At 47.1% G+C, this 16,477-nt stretch overlaps 1 protein-coding gene across 1 annotated transcript in view; it reads right to left on the minus strand.

Annotated features, from left to right (window-relative positions):
• Window positions 1–7,785: 7,785 nt before the first annotated feature.
• The window catches only part of LOC133560789 (pyruvate carboxylase, mitochondrial-like), a 692,938-nt gene continuing 684,246 nt past the window's right edge, over window positions 7,786–16,477 (minus strand). The window contains exon 27 of the mRNA XM_061913719.1: window positions 7,786–10,887. Coding sequence (XP_061769703.1) covers window positions 10,738–10,887 — 150 coding nt within the window. The 3' untranslated portion in view covers window positions 7,786–10,737. The remainder of the gene's footprint in view (window positions 10,888–16,477) is intronic.

Here is a 16,477-nt window from a genome sequence, read left to right on the forward strand (position 1 = left end):
TTTCATTTGTTGACTAAAATGTCAGATACTTTCGTCATTGTCTGAGTCAACGTACATTTGCGTTGACTTGCTTTCTTCTCATTTCAGTCAGGGGACAATAGGTTAACGCTACCGACATCAACACTGCGGATTATTTAGTCTTTGTCATTCAGTCACCAGAACAACACAACCTGTAGAAGGCAATGTGTGTCAGGTGCCTAAAATTATTTCAAAGGCCTTAGCAGATATTAAATACCGTTGTATACATCATGAGAAGGCTTATTTCCATGGTATCAGAGAAGTTGTTGGGTCTGCTCCTATCTCTGGCCATGCTCCCTCCACCCCAGCGGACGATGGCGTGGAACACCGCAGAGGCCACCACAGTATACGTTTCTTTTAATTTTTATTCATAGCTGTATGTAGAAGTGTCTGGTTGTATCCGCGGCTTTAATATCTTTAATGTCCTTTGTCTTCTTTGATGTTTACCTCTTACACACATGTAAGAGGGATGTGTACTATGGCTATGAGTTGTTTTTTTTCCTTGGCCTCAGTCTGGACCCTCTCTCCAGGGCCCAGGCTTAGACTGATTTTTTATTTTGTATTTTAATCTTCTATTTTTTTCTCCCATCCCCCCATACTTGTTTACCTGTATCTCACCTTTTTTGTAAGGGGCGCTGGAAGCTGGCAGACCCGTCAGCGATCCTGTTCTGTGTCCCTGTAATGTTTGTCTAATCTTGAATGGGATTGTGCTGAAAATTTTAATTTTCCTGAAGGAATAAATAAAGTACTATCTAATCTAATCTAATCTAAGTACAGCAATCACTTGCATTATCGGTGTGACAACATTCTCTCAGCATTGAGACACTTTTATCAAGGATGTCTCAATTTACAAACCCAAAACCAGTGAAATTGGCACGTTGTGTAAATTGTAAATACAAATAAAATACAATTATTTGCAAATCCCTTTCAATTTATATTCAATAGCATGGACTGCAAAGACAAGATACTTCATGTTGGAACTGGTAAATTCTGTTATTTTTTTCTCAAATATTTGTCACGGTTTGGTATTACAAGTGTGGCGAGGAACCCAAGGATGCAGACACACGAAAGGTGAGTAAAACAGTCTTTACTCAGTAGAATGTACTTACAACTAAGGGTGCTCCAAAAAGGAGATAACTAAGGACGACGAAGCAAGAAGGTAAACTCAAAAAGGGCTTCGTGGCAAAAACAACAAAAGTTATCCAATCTAAACTAAAACTTGGGCTGGAGTTTGCAAGACGTGCAACTACAAACTAAGACACAGGCTGGATGGCACCAGGAGCAGTCAGGAACAAGCGTAGCAAAATGCAGGAGAGATCTCGGAGTGAAGCCACAGGGTTGAATCGCCAAGTGCCATCCAGCTGCCAAATTGCAGGTTAAATATCCTCAATCAAAATTAGAAACAGCTGTGCACGTCTCGCAGCTCCACCCACGAGAGAGGGAAGGAGAACTGGAGTGAGGTCACAAGGTCAACTGCACCAACAAAGGAAACTGAATACAAACCACTAGGTGGCAGCAGGTGGTGACAGTATCCCCCCCCTTAATCAACGGACGCCACCTGGCGGACCTCCTGGCTTCTCAGGAAATCTACGATAAAAATCAGTGATTAAGGATTTATCAAGTATAAGAGAACGAGATATCCACGAGCGATCCTCTGGCGAGTAACCCTTCCAGTCGATCAGAAACTGCACCCCCTTGCCTCGCCTCCTGGCGTCCAGAATGGTGTTGACAATGTAGGCCGGATGACCCTTCACCTGCAGAGGAGCTGGGGGGGACACTGAAGGGGGACTAAGGTCGCTTGACTCAACGGGCTTCAGGCGGGAGACATGGTAGACAGGGTATGACTTGAACGACTTAGGTACCTTGAGTCGAGCTGTGACAGGGGTGATCATCCGTTCCACCTCATATGGTCCTATGAATCTGGGTGCCAGTTTCCTTGACTCCCCTGGCAGCGTAACGTCTCTGGATGAGAGCCAAACCTTTTGGCCGGGTTTGTAGTCAGGGGCTGGTCTTCGGTGACGATTAGCCACGGTCTGGTTTCGTCTGGCAGTTTGAGACAAGGCGGCACGGGTATCACGCCAAACACGGTGCGCCCGGCGCAGGAAGGCATTCACGGAAGGAACTGCGGACTCAACCTCCTGAGAGGGAAATATAGGAGGTTGAAAACCATGCACAACATGAAAAGGAGACCGGCCAGTAGATGAACAAATGAGGGTGTTACGGGCATACTCCACCCAAGGGAGATAGGTGGACCACAATGCTGGATGTTGGTGACAGACACATCTCAAGGCCGCTCCTAAGTCCTGGTTGGCTCTGATTGATTGTCCATTAGATTGCGGGTGGTATCCTGATGACATACTGACGGTCGCCCCCAACAGGTTGCAGAATGCTCTCCATGTAGCCGAAGAAAACTGAGGTCCTCTGTCAGATACCACATCCATTGGGATTCCGTGAAGACGAACCACGTGGGTGACCAGCAATTTTGCCGTTTCCAGGGAGGAGGGAAGTCTACGAAGGGGGATAAAATATGTAAACTTAGAAAACCTATCAACAATGGTGAGGATAACAGAAAACCCCCTGGAGATGGGTAGACCTGTGACGAAGTCCAGAGCAATGTGCGACCATGGACGAGAGGGGATGGGAAGGGGCTGCAGCAACCCCGCCGGAGCCATATGGGATGGTTTGCTCCTGGCGCAGACCTGGCATGCGGCCACAAATCTCCTAGTGTCCTTTTGAACGGTTGGCCACCAAAATCGCTGAGTCAGTAGGAACTCAGTGCGTTTGGCCCCAGGGTGGCAGGCGATCTTGGAGGAGTGAGCCCAAGACAAGACTTCTGGACGGAGAGTCTCTGGTACAAAAAGGCGACCAGGGGGGCAACCAGCCGGAGTAGGAGAGTCCCTGGTAGCCTCCGACACCCGCTTCTCAATTTTCCACTGTACTGCACCAATGATCCGGGACTGGGGAATGATGGTCTCTGGGGGGGTGTCTTCTGTAGAGGGAGAGAACATCCTCGACAAGGCATCAGGTTTAACGTTGTGTGACCCTGGGCGAAAAGTGATGCAATAATCAAACCTTGTGAGGAATAGTGACCAACGGGCCTGGTGGGGATTGAGGCGTTGAGCAGAGCGAAGGTAGGCTAGGTTACGATGATCAGTGTATATGATGACAGGATGTTTGGCCCCCTCCAGCCAGTGCCTCCATTCTTGAAGAGCCAGGATGACTGCCAGCAGCTCTCGGTTCCCAATGTCATAGTTCCTTTCCGCTGGTGACAGGCGTTTGGAGAAGAAAGCGCAGGGGTGCAGCCTCTGATCGACAGTGGAACGCTGGGACAAAACAGCCCCTACACCGGTGTCAGAAGCATCTACCTCAACAAATAATTGGAGATCAAGATTACAGTGAACTAATACAGGAGCAGAGGTGAAAAGGGATTTAAGGTGCCGAAAGGCTTGATCCGCCTCAGAGGACCACTCAAAAGGAACCTTGGAGGAAGTTAGTCTATTAAGCGGCTGCGCAATCTTACTAAAATTCCTAATAAAACGTCTGTAAAAGTTAGCGAACCCGAGGAACTGTTGCAACAGTTTTCTGGAAGTCGGAATTGGCCAGTCTACCACTGCTTGGACCTTAGCTGGGTCTGGTTTAACCTGCCCCTTTTCTACAATCAGCCCCAAAAATGACAGTGGGAGAATGAAACATGCACTTTTGGGGCTTAACATACAATCGGTTCTCTAACAGTCTCTGCAAAACCAGATGAACATGTTGGCGGTGTGTTTCGATGGAGCGTGAAAAGATAAGTATGTCATCTAAATAAACTACTACAAATCGACCTATCATGTCGCGGAGAACGTCGATCAAACACTGAAAAACACCGGGAGCATTAGTGAGCCCAAACGGCATGACGCAATATTCAAAGTGGCCTAATGGGGTGTTAAAAGCAGTCTTCCATTCGTCGCCCTGACGAATGCGCACAAGGTGATACGCGTTGCGTAGGTCCAGCTTGGTAAAAACTACCGCCCCATGCAGAGGTGTGAAAGAAGATTCTAGCAGTGGAAGAGGGTATTTGTTCTTTATAGTAATCTTATTTAGCGCTCGATAGTCAATACATGGTCGCAGCCCTCCATCCTTCTTTTTGACAAAAAAGAACCCCGCCGCTACGGGAGCGGAAGGAGGACGAATGTGTCCGGCAGCAAGTGACGAGGAGATATATTCCTCCATAGCAAGCTGTTCGGGACGTGAAATATTGAACAACCTTGACGAAGGTAGCGTAGACCCTGGAAGGAGGTCAATGGCACAATCATATGGGCGGTGGGGAGGTAGGGCTGTCGCCCGGTCTTTACAAAACACCTCCCTAAGTGAATGATACTCCTCAGGGATTAGTGATAAATCAGGGGGTTGCGGACTGGACGGAATGACTGGCTTAATAGGAGACGCAGCGGAACGCAGACAGTGACTATGACAAAATATACTCCAGTTCATAATCTTGAGTGTAGTCCAATCTATGCTCGGACTGTGACGTTGCAACCAAGGAAGACCAAGAACTACAGGAGCCGAGCGAGACGGCATAATAAAAAAACTAACCTTCTCACGGTGGTTTCCCGAAATAAGGAGAGATGTGTCGAGTGTTTGATGCGTAATATTAGCCAGGTGACGCCAGTCAAGTGAGCTAACCGTCTTTACACGTTCGATACCCACAGCAGGAATTTTTAATGACTTAACAAGATCACAGTCAATAATGTTCTCATCTGCCCCTGAGTCAATAAGTGCCTTGATAGGGCATGATCCCCCCACCCAAAACAGAGTACCTTCTACTTGAAGTCTTCCCATCTGCTGAGGAGGTGCAGACGTAGCTGCCGGGGCAGGCGGCGAAGATGGTAATCTTGGCAGCGGAAGATCTCTGGTGGAAGCAGGACGGTCTTTGATAGGGCGCGCAGGGCAGTGAATGCGGAAGTGGTCCGCAGCTCCGCAATACAAGCATAGCCTCAGTTTTATCCTTCGACTCCTCTCCTCTGATGACAGGCGGTTGCCACCCAACTGCATGGGTATTGCGCCCTCTGGCCCCTCCTCCGGGGAACTGTAATCAGGAGGCGGAAGCGATCCCCCCTGAGGTTTGGACTGAGGTAGTAGAGGGCTGGTCGGTGACTGCCACCTGGTGGACGGATGATCCCTCTCCTTTTGGGCTTGACGTTCTCGTAGGCGGTTGTCCAAGCGGATGGAAAGCGAGATGAGCTCTTCAAGGGTCTGGGTCTCGTCACGGGCCGCCAGCTCGTCTTGGATGCGGGGGCTGAGACTACCCAGGAAAATTCCCCGCAATGCTCTCTCCTCCCAGCCGCTCTCTGCTGCCAGGATTCGGAAGGAGATAGAGTGGTCGGCTACGGAGGAAGTCCCCTGTCGAAGCGCGAGGAGGCGGCTGCCTGCCTCTCGTTCCCTCACAGGATGGTCAAACACACTGCACAGCTCAGCAGAGAACAGGGAGATAACTAAGGACGACGAAGCAAGAAGGTAAACTCAAAAAGGGCTTCGTGGCAAAAACAACAAAAGTTATCCAATCTAAACTAAAACTTGGGCTGGAGTTTGCAAGACGTGCAACTACAAACTAAGACACAGGCTGGATGGCACCAGGAGCAGTCAGGAACAAGCATAGCAAAATGCAGGAGAGATCTCGGAGTGAAGCCACAGGGTTGAATCGCCAAGTGCCATCCAGCTGCCAAATTGCAGGTTAAATATCCTCAATCAAAATTAGAAACAGCTGTGCACGTCTCGCAGCTCCACCCACGAGAGAGACGGGAACTGCAGGGGAAAGAGAACTGGAGTGAGGTCACAAGGTCAACTGCACCAACAAAGGAAACTGAATACAAACCACTAGGTGGCAGCAGGTGGTGACAATATTAGCTCATTTGGAATTTAAGGCCTGCAACCTGTTTAAAAAAAGCTGGCACAAGTGGCAAAAAAGACTGAAAAAGTTGAGGAATGCTCATCAAAAACTTATTTGGAACATCTCACAGGTCAACAGGCTAATTGGGAACAGGTAAGTGCCATAATTGGGTATGAAAGCAGCTTCCATGAAATGCTCAGTCATTCACAAACAAGGAGGGGGCGAGGGTCACCACTTTATGAACAAATACAGGAGCAAATTGTAGAACCGTTTAAGAACATGTCTCCACTAGCTATTGCAAGGAATTTAGGGATTTCACCATCTACGGTCCGTGATATCATCAAAAGGTTCAGAGATTCTGGAGAAATTAGTGCACGTAAGCGATGATATTACAGATCTATTACAGATCTAGGGACGGCGTGGCGCAGTGGGGAGAGTGGCCGTGCGCAACCCGAGCGTCCCTGGTTCAATTCCCACCTAGTACCAACCTCGTCACGTCCGTTGTGTCCTGAGCAAGACACTTCACCCTTGCTCCTGATGGGTGCTGGTTGGCGCCTTGCATGGCAGCTCCCTCCATCAGTGTGTGAATGTGTGTGTGAATGGGTAAATGTGGAAGTAGTGTCAAAGCGCTTTGAGTACCTTGAAGGTAGAAAAGCGCTACACAAGTACAACTCATTTATCATTTATTTATTTATTATCTACGATCTCTCAGGGGGTACTGCATTAAAAAGCGACATCAGTTAATCAATTTTTAATACTGGTTTTAACTAGCTTTTTTATCTCATGTTGTATTTTTCCATTGTCTAAATGTTTGGTAATGCATATATTCTTTGTATTTTAATTTTGTCTGCTCCTATATGGACCCCAGGAAGACTAGCAGTCGCCTTGGCGTCAGCTAATGGGGATCCTTTCAATAAACAATAAACAACCAGCGTGTAAAGGATATCACCACATGGGCTCGGGAACACTTCAGAAAATCACTGTCAGTAACTACAGTTGGTCGCTACATCTGTAAGTGTAGGTTAAAACTCTATTACGTAAAGCGAAGGCCATTTATCAACAATACCTAGAAATGCAGCCGACTTCGCTGGGCCCGAGCTCATCTACGATGGACTGATGTAAAGTGCAAAAGTGTTTTGTGGTCTGACGAGTCTACATTTCAAATTGTTTTTGGAAACTGTGGACTTTGTGTCCTCCGGAAGTTCAAAAGCCAGCATCTGTGATGGTATAGGGGTGTATTAGTGCCCAAGGCATGGGTAACTTACACATCTGTGAAGGCACCATTAATGCTGAAAGGTCCATACAGGTTTTGGAGCAACGTATGTTGTAATCCAAGCAACATTATCATGGACGCCCCTGCTTATTTTAGCAAGACAATGCCAAGCCACATGTTACAACAGCGTGGCTTCATAGTAAAAGAGTGTGGGTACTTTCCTGGCCCGCCTGCAGTCCAGACTTGTCTCCCATCGAAAATATGTGGTGCATTATGAAGCATTAAACACGACAGCGGAGACCCCGGACTGTTGAACGACTGATGACAATGCCAAGCCACATGTTACAACAGTCTGGCTTCATTATAAAAGAGAGCGGGTACTAGACTGGCTTGCCTGTAGTCCAGACCTGTCTCCCATTGAAAATGTGTGGCGCATTATAAAGCGTAAAATACCACAACGGAGACCCTGAACGTTGAACAACTTAAGCTGTACAGCAAGCAAGAATGTAAAATAATTTCACCTGAAAAGCTTAAAAAATTGGTCTCAGTTCCCAAACGTTTATGCACATGGACATTTTTACTGTGGTAAAGACAAAACACTTCTCTCTTTTCTATCATTTTGATGGGATTTTTAGTTCAATGTGCGCTCCTCATCCAGCATGGTCCTCCCACCATCATGCAAATGTAAACTACAGCAATCAACTTTATTGGAACATCATCAGTGCCCGAAAAGTTTGGATATGAAAGCGTAAAACATGTTGCCTGCTTGCAGATATATGAACATTGTACATAAAAATAAAAACAAAATGTATGACTGTAACTGCGCAATGGAGACATGATGTGTAGCATTTTGCTCATCTAACAAAACATTCATTCATTTGCATTCCTTATCATTATTGGCGACGTGTGTGGAGGCAGGGGGAGGGGCTCGAGAGGGGGCGTGGCTATCAGTGCTTTTGCCTACTTCACATTGCTGGCTCAGTTGGTGCATGCGAATGTATGATTTCATTTAGGAGCAGTTTTTTTTTTAAACCTCTGGAGGTGGAGCATTGTGGGAACTGCTTATACATTTGCTAGTGCACACTCAATTAGACTAATGTCAGCACGCACGCACGCACGCACGCACGCACGCACGCACGCACGCACGCACGCACGCACACACACACACACACACACACACACACACACACACACACACACACACACACACACACACACACACACACACATATTCTTTATTTCTTACATTCTTGAGACTTCCAATAAATACCTACCTCTTTAGGACCACTCTTTCTAGACATATAAATATTTGCATTTACAATGTTAATAATGTATACATACCATGCATGTATAAAAAAGGCAAGTTTTCAGTAAAAAAAATGTTTCTTAATTTTTTGCTTGTAATTGGTTCCTAATCTTCATTATTTACTCCAAGTTATTACAGTATGTCTCTTTATGCATATTCATTTTATGTTTTTTTAAATACATTTTGGCCAAAGGGGGTGCATTTTAATTTCTTACACACACTTGTTATTACATATGTTGGCCAGAAGGGGGAGCACTTTTAACTTCAACGCACAGTCAATTTGAAAAATCCCTCCTTTTTGGGACCACCCTAATTTTGATAAATTTCACCAACCAGGGGTGCAAATGAGACATTCTCTATTAAATGCAATGGTTTTCCGTATTGGGACTATGATTTATGTCCTAACTTGTTCACTGGTCTTCATATGGACTGTACTTTTCCTTGTTGATGTCTCAAGAAGGACAGAAATACAAGAACAAACACACACACACGCGCACGCACACGCACACACACACACTTGTATTTGTTACCTTCTTGAGACCTCCGATTAATGCCTACCTCTTTGGGACCACCCTTTCGAGACACAAAGATTTGCATTTACAACATTAATAATATATACATACTCTGCAAATATAAAAAAGATAAGCTTTTTGTTCCTAAATTTTTTTTCCAGAATTTTTGGTTTGTAATTGGTTTTTAATCTTCATTATTTACTTCAAGTTATTACAGTATGTCTCTTTATGCATATTCATTTTATGTTTTTTTAAATACATTTTGGCCAAAGGGGGTGAATTTCAATTTTGTACACACACTTGTTATTACATATGTTGGCCAGAAGAGGGAGCACTTTTAACACCAACGCACCGTCAATTTGAAAAATCCCTCATTTTTTGAACCACCCTAATTTTGATAGATTTCACCAACCAGGGGTGCAAATGAGACATTCTCTATTAGATGCAACGGTTTTCTGTATTGGGACCATGATTTATGTCCTAACTTATTCACTGGTCTTCATATGGACCGTACTTTTCCTTGTTGATGTCTCAAGAAGGACAGAAATACAAGAACACACACACACACACACACACTTGTATTTGTTACCTTTTTGAGACCTCCGATTAATGGCTACCTCTTTGGAACCACCCTTTCTAGATATATAAAGATTTGCATTTACAACATTAATAATATTTACATACTCTGCAAATATAAAAAAGATAAGTTTTTGTTCATATTTTTTTTTCCAGAATTTTTTGTTTGTAATTGGTTTTTAATCTTCATTATTTACTTCAAGTTATTACAGTATGTCTCTTTATGCATATTAATTTAGTTTTTTTTTAAAATACATTTTGGCCAAAGGGGGTGCATTTCAATTTCTTACACACACTTGTTATTACATATGTTGACCAGAGGGGGAGCACTTTTAACTTCGACGCACAGTCAATTTGAAAAATCCCTCATTTTTGGGACCACCCTAATTTTGATTGATTTCACCACCAGGGGTGCAAATGAGACATTCTCTATTAGATGCAATGGTTTTTCCGTATTGGGACTATGATTTATGTCCTAACTTGTTCACCGGTCCTCATATGGACGGTAGTTTTCCTTGTTGATGTCTCAAGAAGGACAGAAATACAAGAACACACACACACACACACACACACACGCGCACGAACGCACACACACACACACACACACACACACACATACAAACAGTGGGGATGCTAGACCAAATCCTGCTGCTTCTTGGGGTTCTCCAGAGTCTCTTATTAGTCCGGCTAATTTCACATAACTTGACAGAGGATTCATTAAACAAAGAATCAGCAGCTGCACGCGACGTCGCTATACTTTAGAAGCATGTGCAGCTCACAGTTGCTGACCAGGCGTGTTTCCCCTCGCCGCAGTTACTGATGCAGTAACACGTTTCCTCCTGGCTCCCGTCGTAGCGCTTTGTGCTTTACCAAAACATGGTGCGCGAGATGATCTGTTGTGCTTTATCCTACGCGCCAAAGAAATCGTCCTCACCTTCCCGATGGATGACACGTTCCCAGAATGCACTAGGACTTGCAAAACGGAACACAAATGGCTTGAGAAAAAAGGGAATATTGGATATAAAAGTGCTACGTTTATAACATGAAGTCGTAACAATATTGCAAGTTAGTGATTTAAGACTATCGATGGAATGTAGTTCAGTCTGACTGGGATCATTAGAATGAGCTAATAAGAATTATTTCACACTGACTACTCTAACACAGCCGTATTTGGAAGTAAAGGCGCCTCCACCTTCTCAGGCTCCACAACCACATGGCCCCCCCCTACCCTCCACGTCCTCCGCTACTCCTCGATCTCCAGGATCAGGTCGTCTCCCTCCAGCGAGGAGTCGATGGCGGCGTGCACCGCCTTGACCGTGCCGGACACCGGGGAGTTGACCACCATCTCCATCTTCATGGCGGAGAGGACACACAGGGGCTGACCCTTTTCCACCTGCGGGGGTGACGACACAACAGCGTGAGGTGGGAATATCCAGCAGATTGTCTTCAACTGACTGGCATGAATAAAAACCAGCAAGTCTTTTTAACGCTCACTCGAAGTCTCCATCTCACACGTGCTAATAAAACAGAGCAGCGAGTTTGGTTTTTTATTTCCACAGGAGGCAAATAAGCTTTGATGGGCAATAGAAAATCACAGCTTCTCTGTTGCCGTCCCAAGCCTACAGTGTGGAATCAAACCACTTGCTGGAAATACACAGAGGACTACTTTAAACCTGTCTCGGGTGGGACTCTCTAACCCAGACCTAGGCAAAATGAGGCCCGTTAAGATTTTCAATCTGGCCGGCCGGACGTTCTGCATCATTTTTTTTAGACTTTTAGCATCAAAACTGTCATCGCCATTATGATGTGCGGTGCTGCTTTTAAATGGCCGTAAGTCTTGAACTATACAAAGTATCTCAAAGGTCGAAATCTGCACATTTGGGTGTTTTACGAGTTATTACGGTAATCTATGTCATAACAAAACAAACCAGAGTGGGCGGGGTTTGTTTTCAGAGCACAGCCAGCCCCAAACGCGTGTGTCAGAAACAGATGCGGAATCAGATTTTTACCGGATAATATATATATTTTTGTTGTGTTTTACTTTGTGCCTCAGACTGGAAGTCTCTGCAGAGAGTGGTGAGGACGGTGGAAAAAATCATCAGGGCTCCTCTTTCTCCTAACCGGGAACTAACAAAAAGCCGCTGCCTGACCAGCGCTCAGAAAATCCGCAGTCTCCTCCCACCCCCACCAAGGACTGTTTTAACTGCTGGACTCTAGAAGGAGGTTCCGCAGCCTTTGTAGCAGAACCTCCAGGTTTTGTAACAGCTTCTTCCCTCAGGCCATAAGTTTCTTGAACGCATCATAATAATCCTCTCAATTTCCCCCCAGAACGGATTAACTCGCTGGAATATAAAGACAATATTTCATACATCCATAAAAGTGGATGCATATGCAAAAGTGCAATATAGTTATCTTTACAGTAATCTATTTATATCTGCACATTATTGCTCTTTACTCCTGCACTACCACGAGCTAACGCAACGAAATGTTGTTCTTTTCTGTACTGTAAGGTTCAAATTTGAATGACAATAAAAGGAAGTCTACTCCTCTCTGAGCTGCAACCTTATCGTGGTAGAGGAGTTTGCGTGTCCCAATGATCCTAGGAGCTATGTTGTCCGGGGGCATAAAGCCCCCTGGTAGGGTCTCCCAAGGCAAACAGGTTCTAGGTGAGGGATCAGACAAAGAGCAGCTCGAAGACCTTTATGAAGATGAAAAACCATGGACCCAGATTTCCCTCGCCCGGACGCGGGTCACCGGGGCCCCCCTCTGGAGCCAGGCCCGGAGGTGGGGCACGATGGCGAGCGCCTGGTGGCCGGGCCTGTTCCCATGGGGCCCGGCCGGGCACAGCCCGAAGAGGCAACGTGGGTCACCCCTCCAATGGGCTCACCACCCATAGCAGGGGCCATAGAGGTCGGGTGCATTGTGAGCTGGGCGACAGCCGAAGGCAGGACACTTGGCGGTCCGATCCTCGGCTACAGAAGCTAGCTCTTGGGACGTGGAACGTCACGTCACTGGGGGGTAAAGAGCCTGAGCTAGTGCGCGAAGTCGAGAAATTCCGGCTGGATATAGTCGGACTCACATCGACGCACAGCAAGGGCTCTGGAACCACTTCTCTCGAGAGGGATAGGACCCTCTTCCACTCTGGCGTTGCCGGCAGTGAGAGGCGACGGGCTGGGGTGGCAATTCTTGTTTCCCCCCGGCTCAAAGCCTGTACGTTGGAGTTCAACCCGGTGGACGAAAGGGTAGCCTCCCTCCGCCTTCGGGTGGGGGGACGGGTCCTGACTGTTGTTTGTGCTTATGCACCAAACAGCAGTTCAGAGTACCCACCCTTTTTGGGAACACTCGAGGGAGTACTGGAAAGTGCTCCCCCGGATGATTCCCTTGTCCTACTGGGAGACTTCAACGCTCACGTTGGCAACGACAGTGAAACCTGGAGAGGCGTGATTGGGAAAAATGGCCGCCCGGATCTGAACCCGAGTGGTGTTTTGTTATTGGACTTTTGTGCTCGTCACAGTTTGTCGATAACAAACACCATGTTCAAACATAAGGGTGTCCATATGTGCACATGGCACCCGGACACCCTAGGCCGCAGTTCCATGATCGACTTTGTAGTTGTGTCATCGGATTTGCGGCCTCATGTTTTGGACACTCGGGTGAAGAGAGGGGCGGAGCTTTCTACCGATCACCACCTGGTGGTGAGTTGGCTGCGATGGTGGGGGAGGATGCCGGACAGACCTGGGAGGCCCAAACGCATTGTGAGGGTCTGCTGGGAACGTCTGGCAGAGTCTCCTGTCAGAGAAAGTTTCAATTCCCATCTCCGGAAGAACTTTGAACATGTCACGAGGGAGGTGCTGGACATTGAGTCCGAGTGGACCATGTTCCGCACCTCTATTGTCGAGGCGGCAGATCGGAGCTGTGGCCGCAAGTTAGTTGGTGCCTGTCGGGGCGGCAATCCTAAAACCCCTTGGTGGACACCAGCGGTGAGGGATGCCGTCAAGCTGAAGAAGGAGTCCTATCGGGTCCTTTTGGCTCATAGGACTCCGGAGGCAGTGGACAGGTACCGACAGGCCAAGCGGTGTGCAGCTTCAGCGGTCGCGGAGGCAAAAACTCGGACATGGGAAGAGTTCGGGGAAGCCATGGAAAACGACTTCCGGACGGCTTCGAAGCGATTCTGGACCACCGTCCGCCGCCTCAGGAAGGGGAAGCAGTGCACTATCAACACCGTGTATGGTGCGGATGGTGTTCTGCTGACCTCGACTGCGGATGTTGTGGATAGGTGGAAGGAATACTTCGAAGACCTCCTCAATCCCACCAACACGTCTTCCTATGAGGAAGCAGTGCCTGGGGAATCTGTGGTGGACTCTCCTATTTCTGGGGCTGAGGTCGCTGAGGTAGTTAAAAAGCTCCTCGGTGGCAAGGCCCCAGGGGTGGACGAGATCCGCCCGGAGTTCCTTAAGGCTCTGGAAGCTGTGGGGCTGTCTTGGTTGACAAGACTTTGCAGCATCGCGTGGACATCGGCGGCGGTACGTCTGGATTGGCAGACCGGGGTGGTGGTTCCTCTCTTTAAGAAGGGGGACCGGAGGGTGTGTTCCAACTATCGTGGGATCACACTCCTCAGCCTTCCCGGTAAGGTTTATTCAGGTGTACTGGAGAGGAGGCTACGTCGGATAGTCGAACCTCGGATTCAGGAGGAACAGTGTGGTTTTCGTCCTGGTCGTGGAACTGTGGACCAGCTCTATACTCTCGGCAGGGTTCTTGAGGGTGCATGGGAGTTTGCCCAACCAGTCTACATGTGCTTTGTGGACTTGGAGAAGGCATTCGACCGTGTCCCTCGGGAAGTCCTGTGGGGAGTGCTCAGAGAGTATGGGGTATCGGACTGTCTTATTGTGGCGGTCCGTTCCCTGTACGATCAGTGCCAGAGCTTGGTTCGCATTGCCGGCAGTAAGTCGAACACATTTCCAGTGAGGGTTGGACTCTGCCAAGGCTGTCCTTTGTCACCGATTCTGTTCATAACTTTTATGGACAGAATTTCTAGGCGCAGTCAAGGCGTTGAGGGGTTCCGGTTTGGTAACCGCAGGATTAGGTCTCTGCTTTTTGCAGATGATGTGGTCCTGATGGCTTCATCTGACCGGGATCTTCAGCTCTCGCTGGATCGGTTCGCAGCCGAGTGTGAAGCGACCGGAATGAGAATCAGCACCTCCAAGTCCGAGTCCATGGTTCTCGCCCGGAAAAGGGTGGAGTGCCATCTCCGGGTTGGGGAGGAGACCCTGCCCCAAGTGGAGGAGTTCAAGTACCTAGGAGTCTTGTTCACGAGTGAGGGAAGAGTGGATCGTGAGATCGACAGGCGGATCGGTGCGGCGTCTTCAGTAATGCGGACGTTGTACCGATCCGTTGTGGTGAAGAAGGAGCTGAGCCGGAAGGCAAAGCTCTCAATTTACCGGTCGATCTACGTTCCCATCCTCACCTATGGTCATGAGCTTTGGGTCATGACCGAAAGGATAAGATCACGGGTACAAGCGGCCGAAATGAGTTTCCTCCGCCGTGTGGCGGGGCTCTCCCTTAGAGATAGGGTGAGAAGCTCTGCCATCCGGGAGGGACTCAAAGTAAAGCCGCTGCTCCTCCACATCGAGAGGAGCCAGATGAGGTGGTTCGGGCATCTGGTCAGGATGCCACCCGAACGCCTCCCTAGGGAGGTGTTTAGGGCACGTCCAACCGGTAGGAGGCCACAGGGAAGACCCAGGACACGTTGGGAAGACTATGTCTCCCGGCTGGCCTGGGATCCCCCGGGAAGAGCTAGACGAAGTGGCTGGGGAGAGGGAAGTCTGGGTTTCCCTGCTTAGGCTGTTGCCCCCGCGACCCGACCTCGGATAAGCGGAAGATGATGGATGGATGGATGGATGGAAAAGGAAGTCCAAGTCTAAAAGAGGAGAGACGTTTACATGTTGTTAATATTCAGTGTTTTATTGTTCATAGTTAATATTGTAAATCCCACTTTCTTTATTCTAATGTACATTTCAGGTGTCCCATTCAGTAAAAAACAGTACAATTCTATTATGTTTTTTTGAGGTGGTCTGTCATAACGTTTTTAAGAACTGTATTGGACATTGTGACTTTTGGTATTAGTGTTTCTGTAAAAAAAGGGACCCAAACACACATACTGTACAGCAGATTTTTACAGCTAAATGTGTATATATAATTTACACACACATACACGTTGACCTCCCAGACATGTTTTTTTCTCTCAATGTGGCCCCCGAGTCAAAGTATTTGCCTAGCTCTGCTCTAACATACACTGTATAGGCTACCTCAACAACTGTTGCCAAGTGGCTTGTAAGATGGTTCTAAATATACAAGCCCCGTTTCCACATGAGTTGGGAAATTGTATTAAATGTAAATATAAACGGAATACAATGATTTACAAATCATTTTCAATCCATATTCAGTTGAATATGCTACAAAGACAACATATTTGATGTTCAAACTGATAAACATTTTTTTGTTGCAAATAATCATTAACTTTAGAATTTGATGCCAGCAACACGTGACAAAGAAGTTGGGAAAGGTGGCCATAAATACTGATAAAGTTGAGGAATGCTCATCAAACACTTATATGGAACATCCCACATGTGTGCAGGCTAATTGGGAACAGTTGGGTGCCATGATTGGGTATAAAAGCAGCTTCCATGAAATGCTAAGTAATTCATAAACAAGGATGGGGCGAGGGTCACCACTTTGTAAGCAAACCGTCAAACAGTTTTAGAACAACATTTCTCAACGAGCTATTGCAAGGAATGTAGGAATTTTACCATCTACGGTCCGTAAAATCATCAAAAATTTCAGAGAATCTGGAGAAATCACTGCACGTAAGCGATGATATTACGAACTTTTGATCCCTCAGGCGGTACTGCATAAAAAAAAAAAACATCAGTGTGTAAAGGATATCACCACGTGGGCTCAGGAACACTTCATAAAACCACTGTCAG

Source organism: Nerophis ophidion, linkage group LG10 (genome assembly GCF_033978795.1).
Source record: "Nerophis ophidion isolate RoL-2023_Sa linkage group LG10, RoL_Noph_v1.0, whole genome shotgun sequence".
Lineage (NCBI taxonomy): Eukaryota > Metazoa > Chordata > Actinopteri > Syngnathiformes > Syngnathidae > Nerophis > Nerophis ophidion.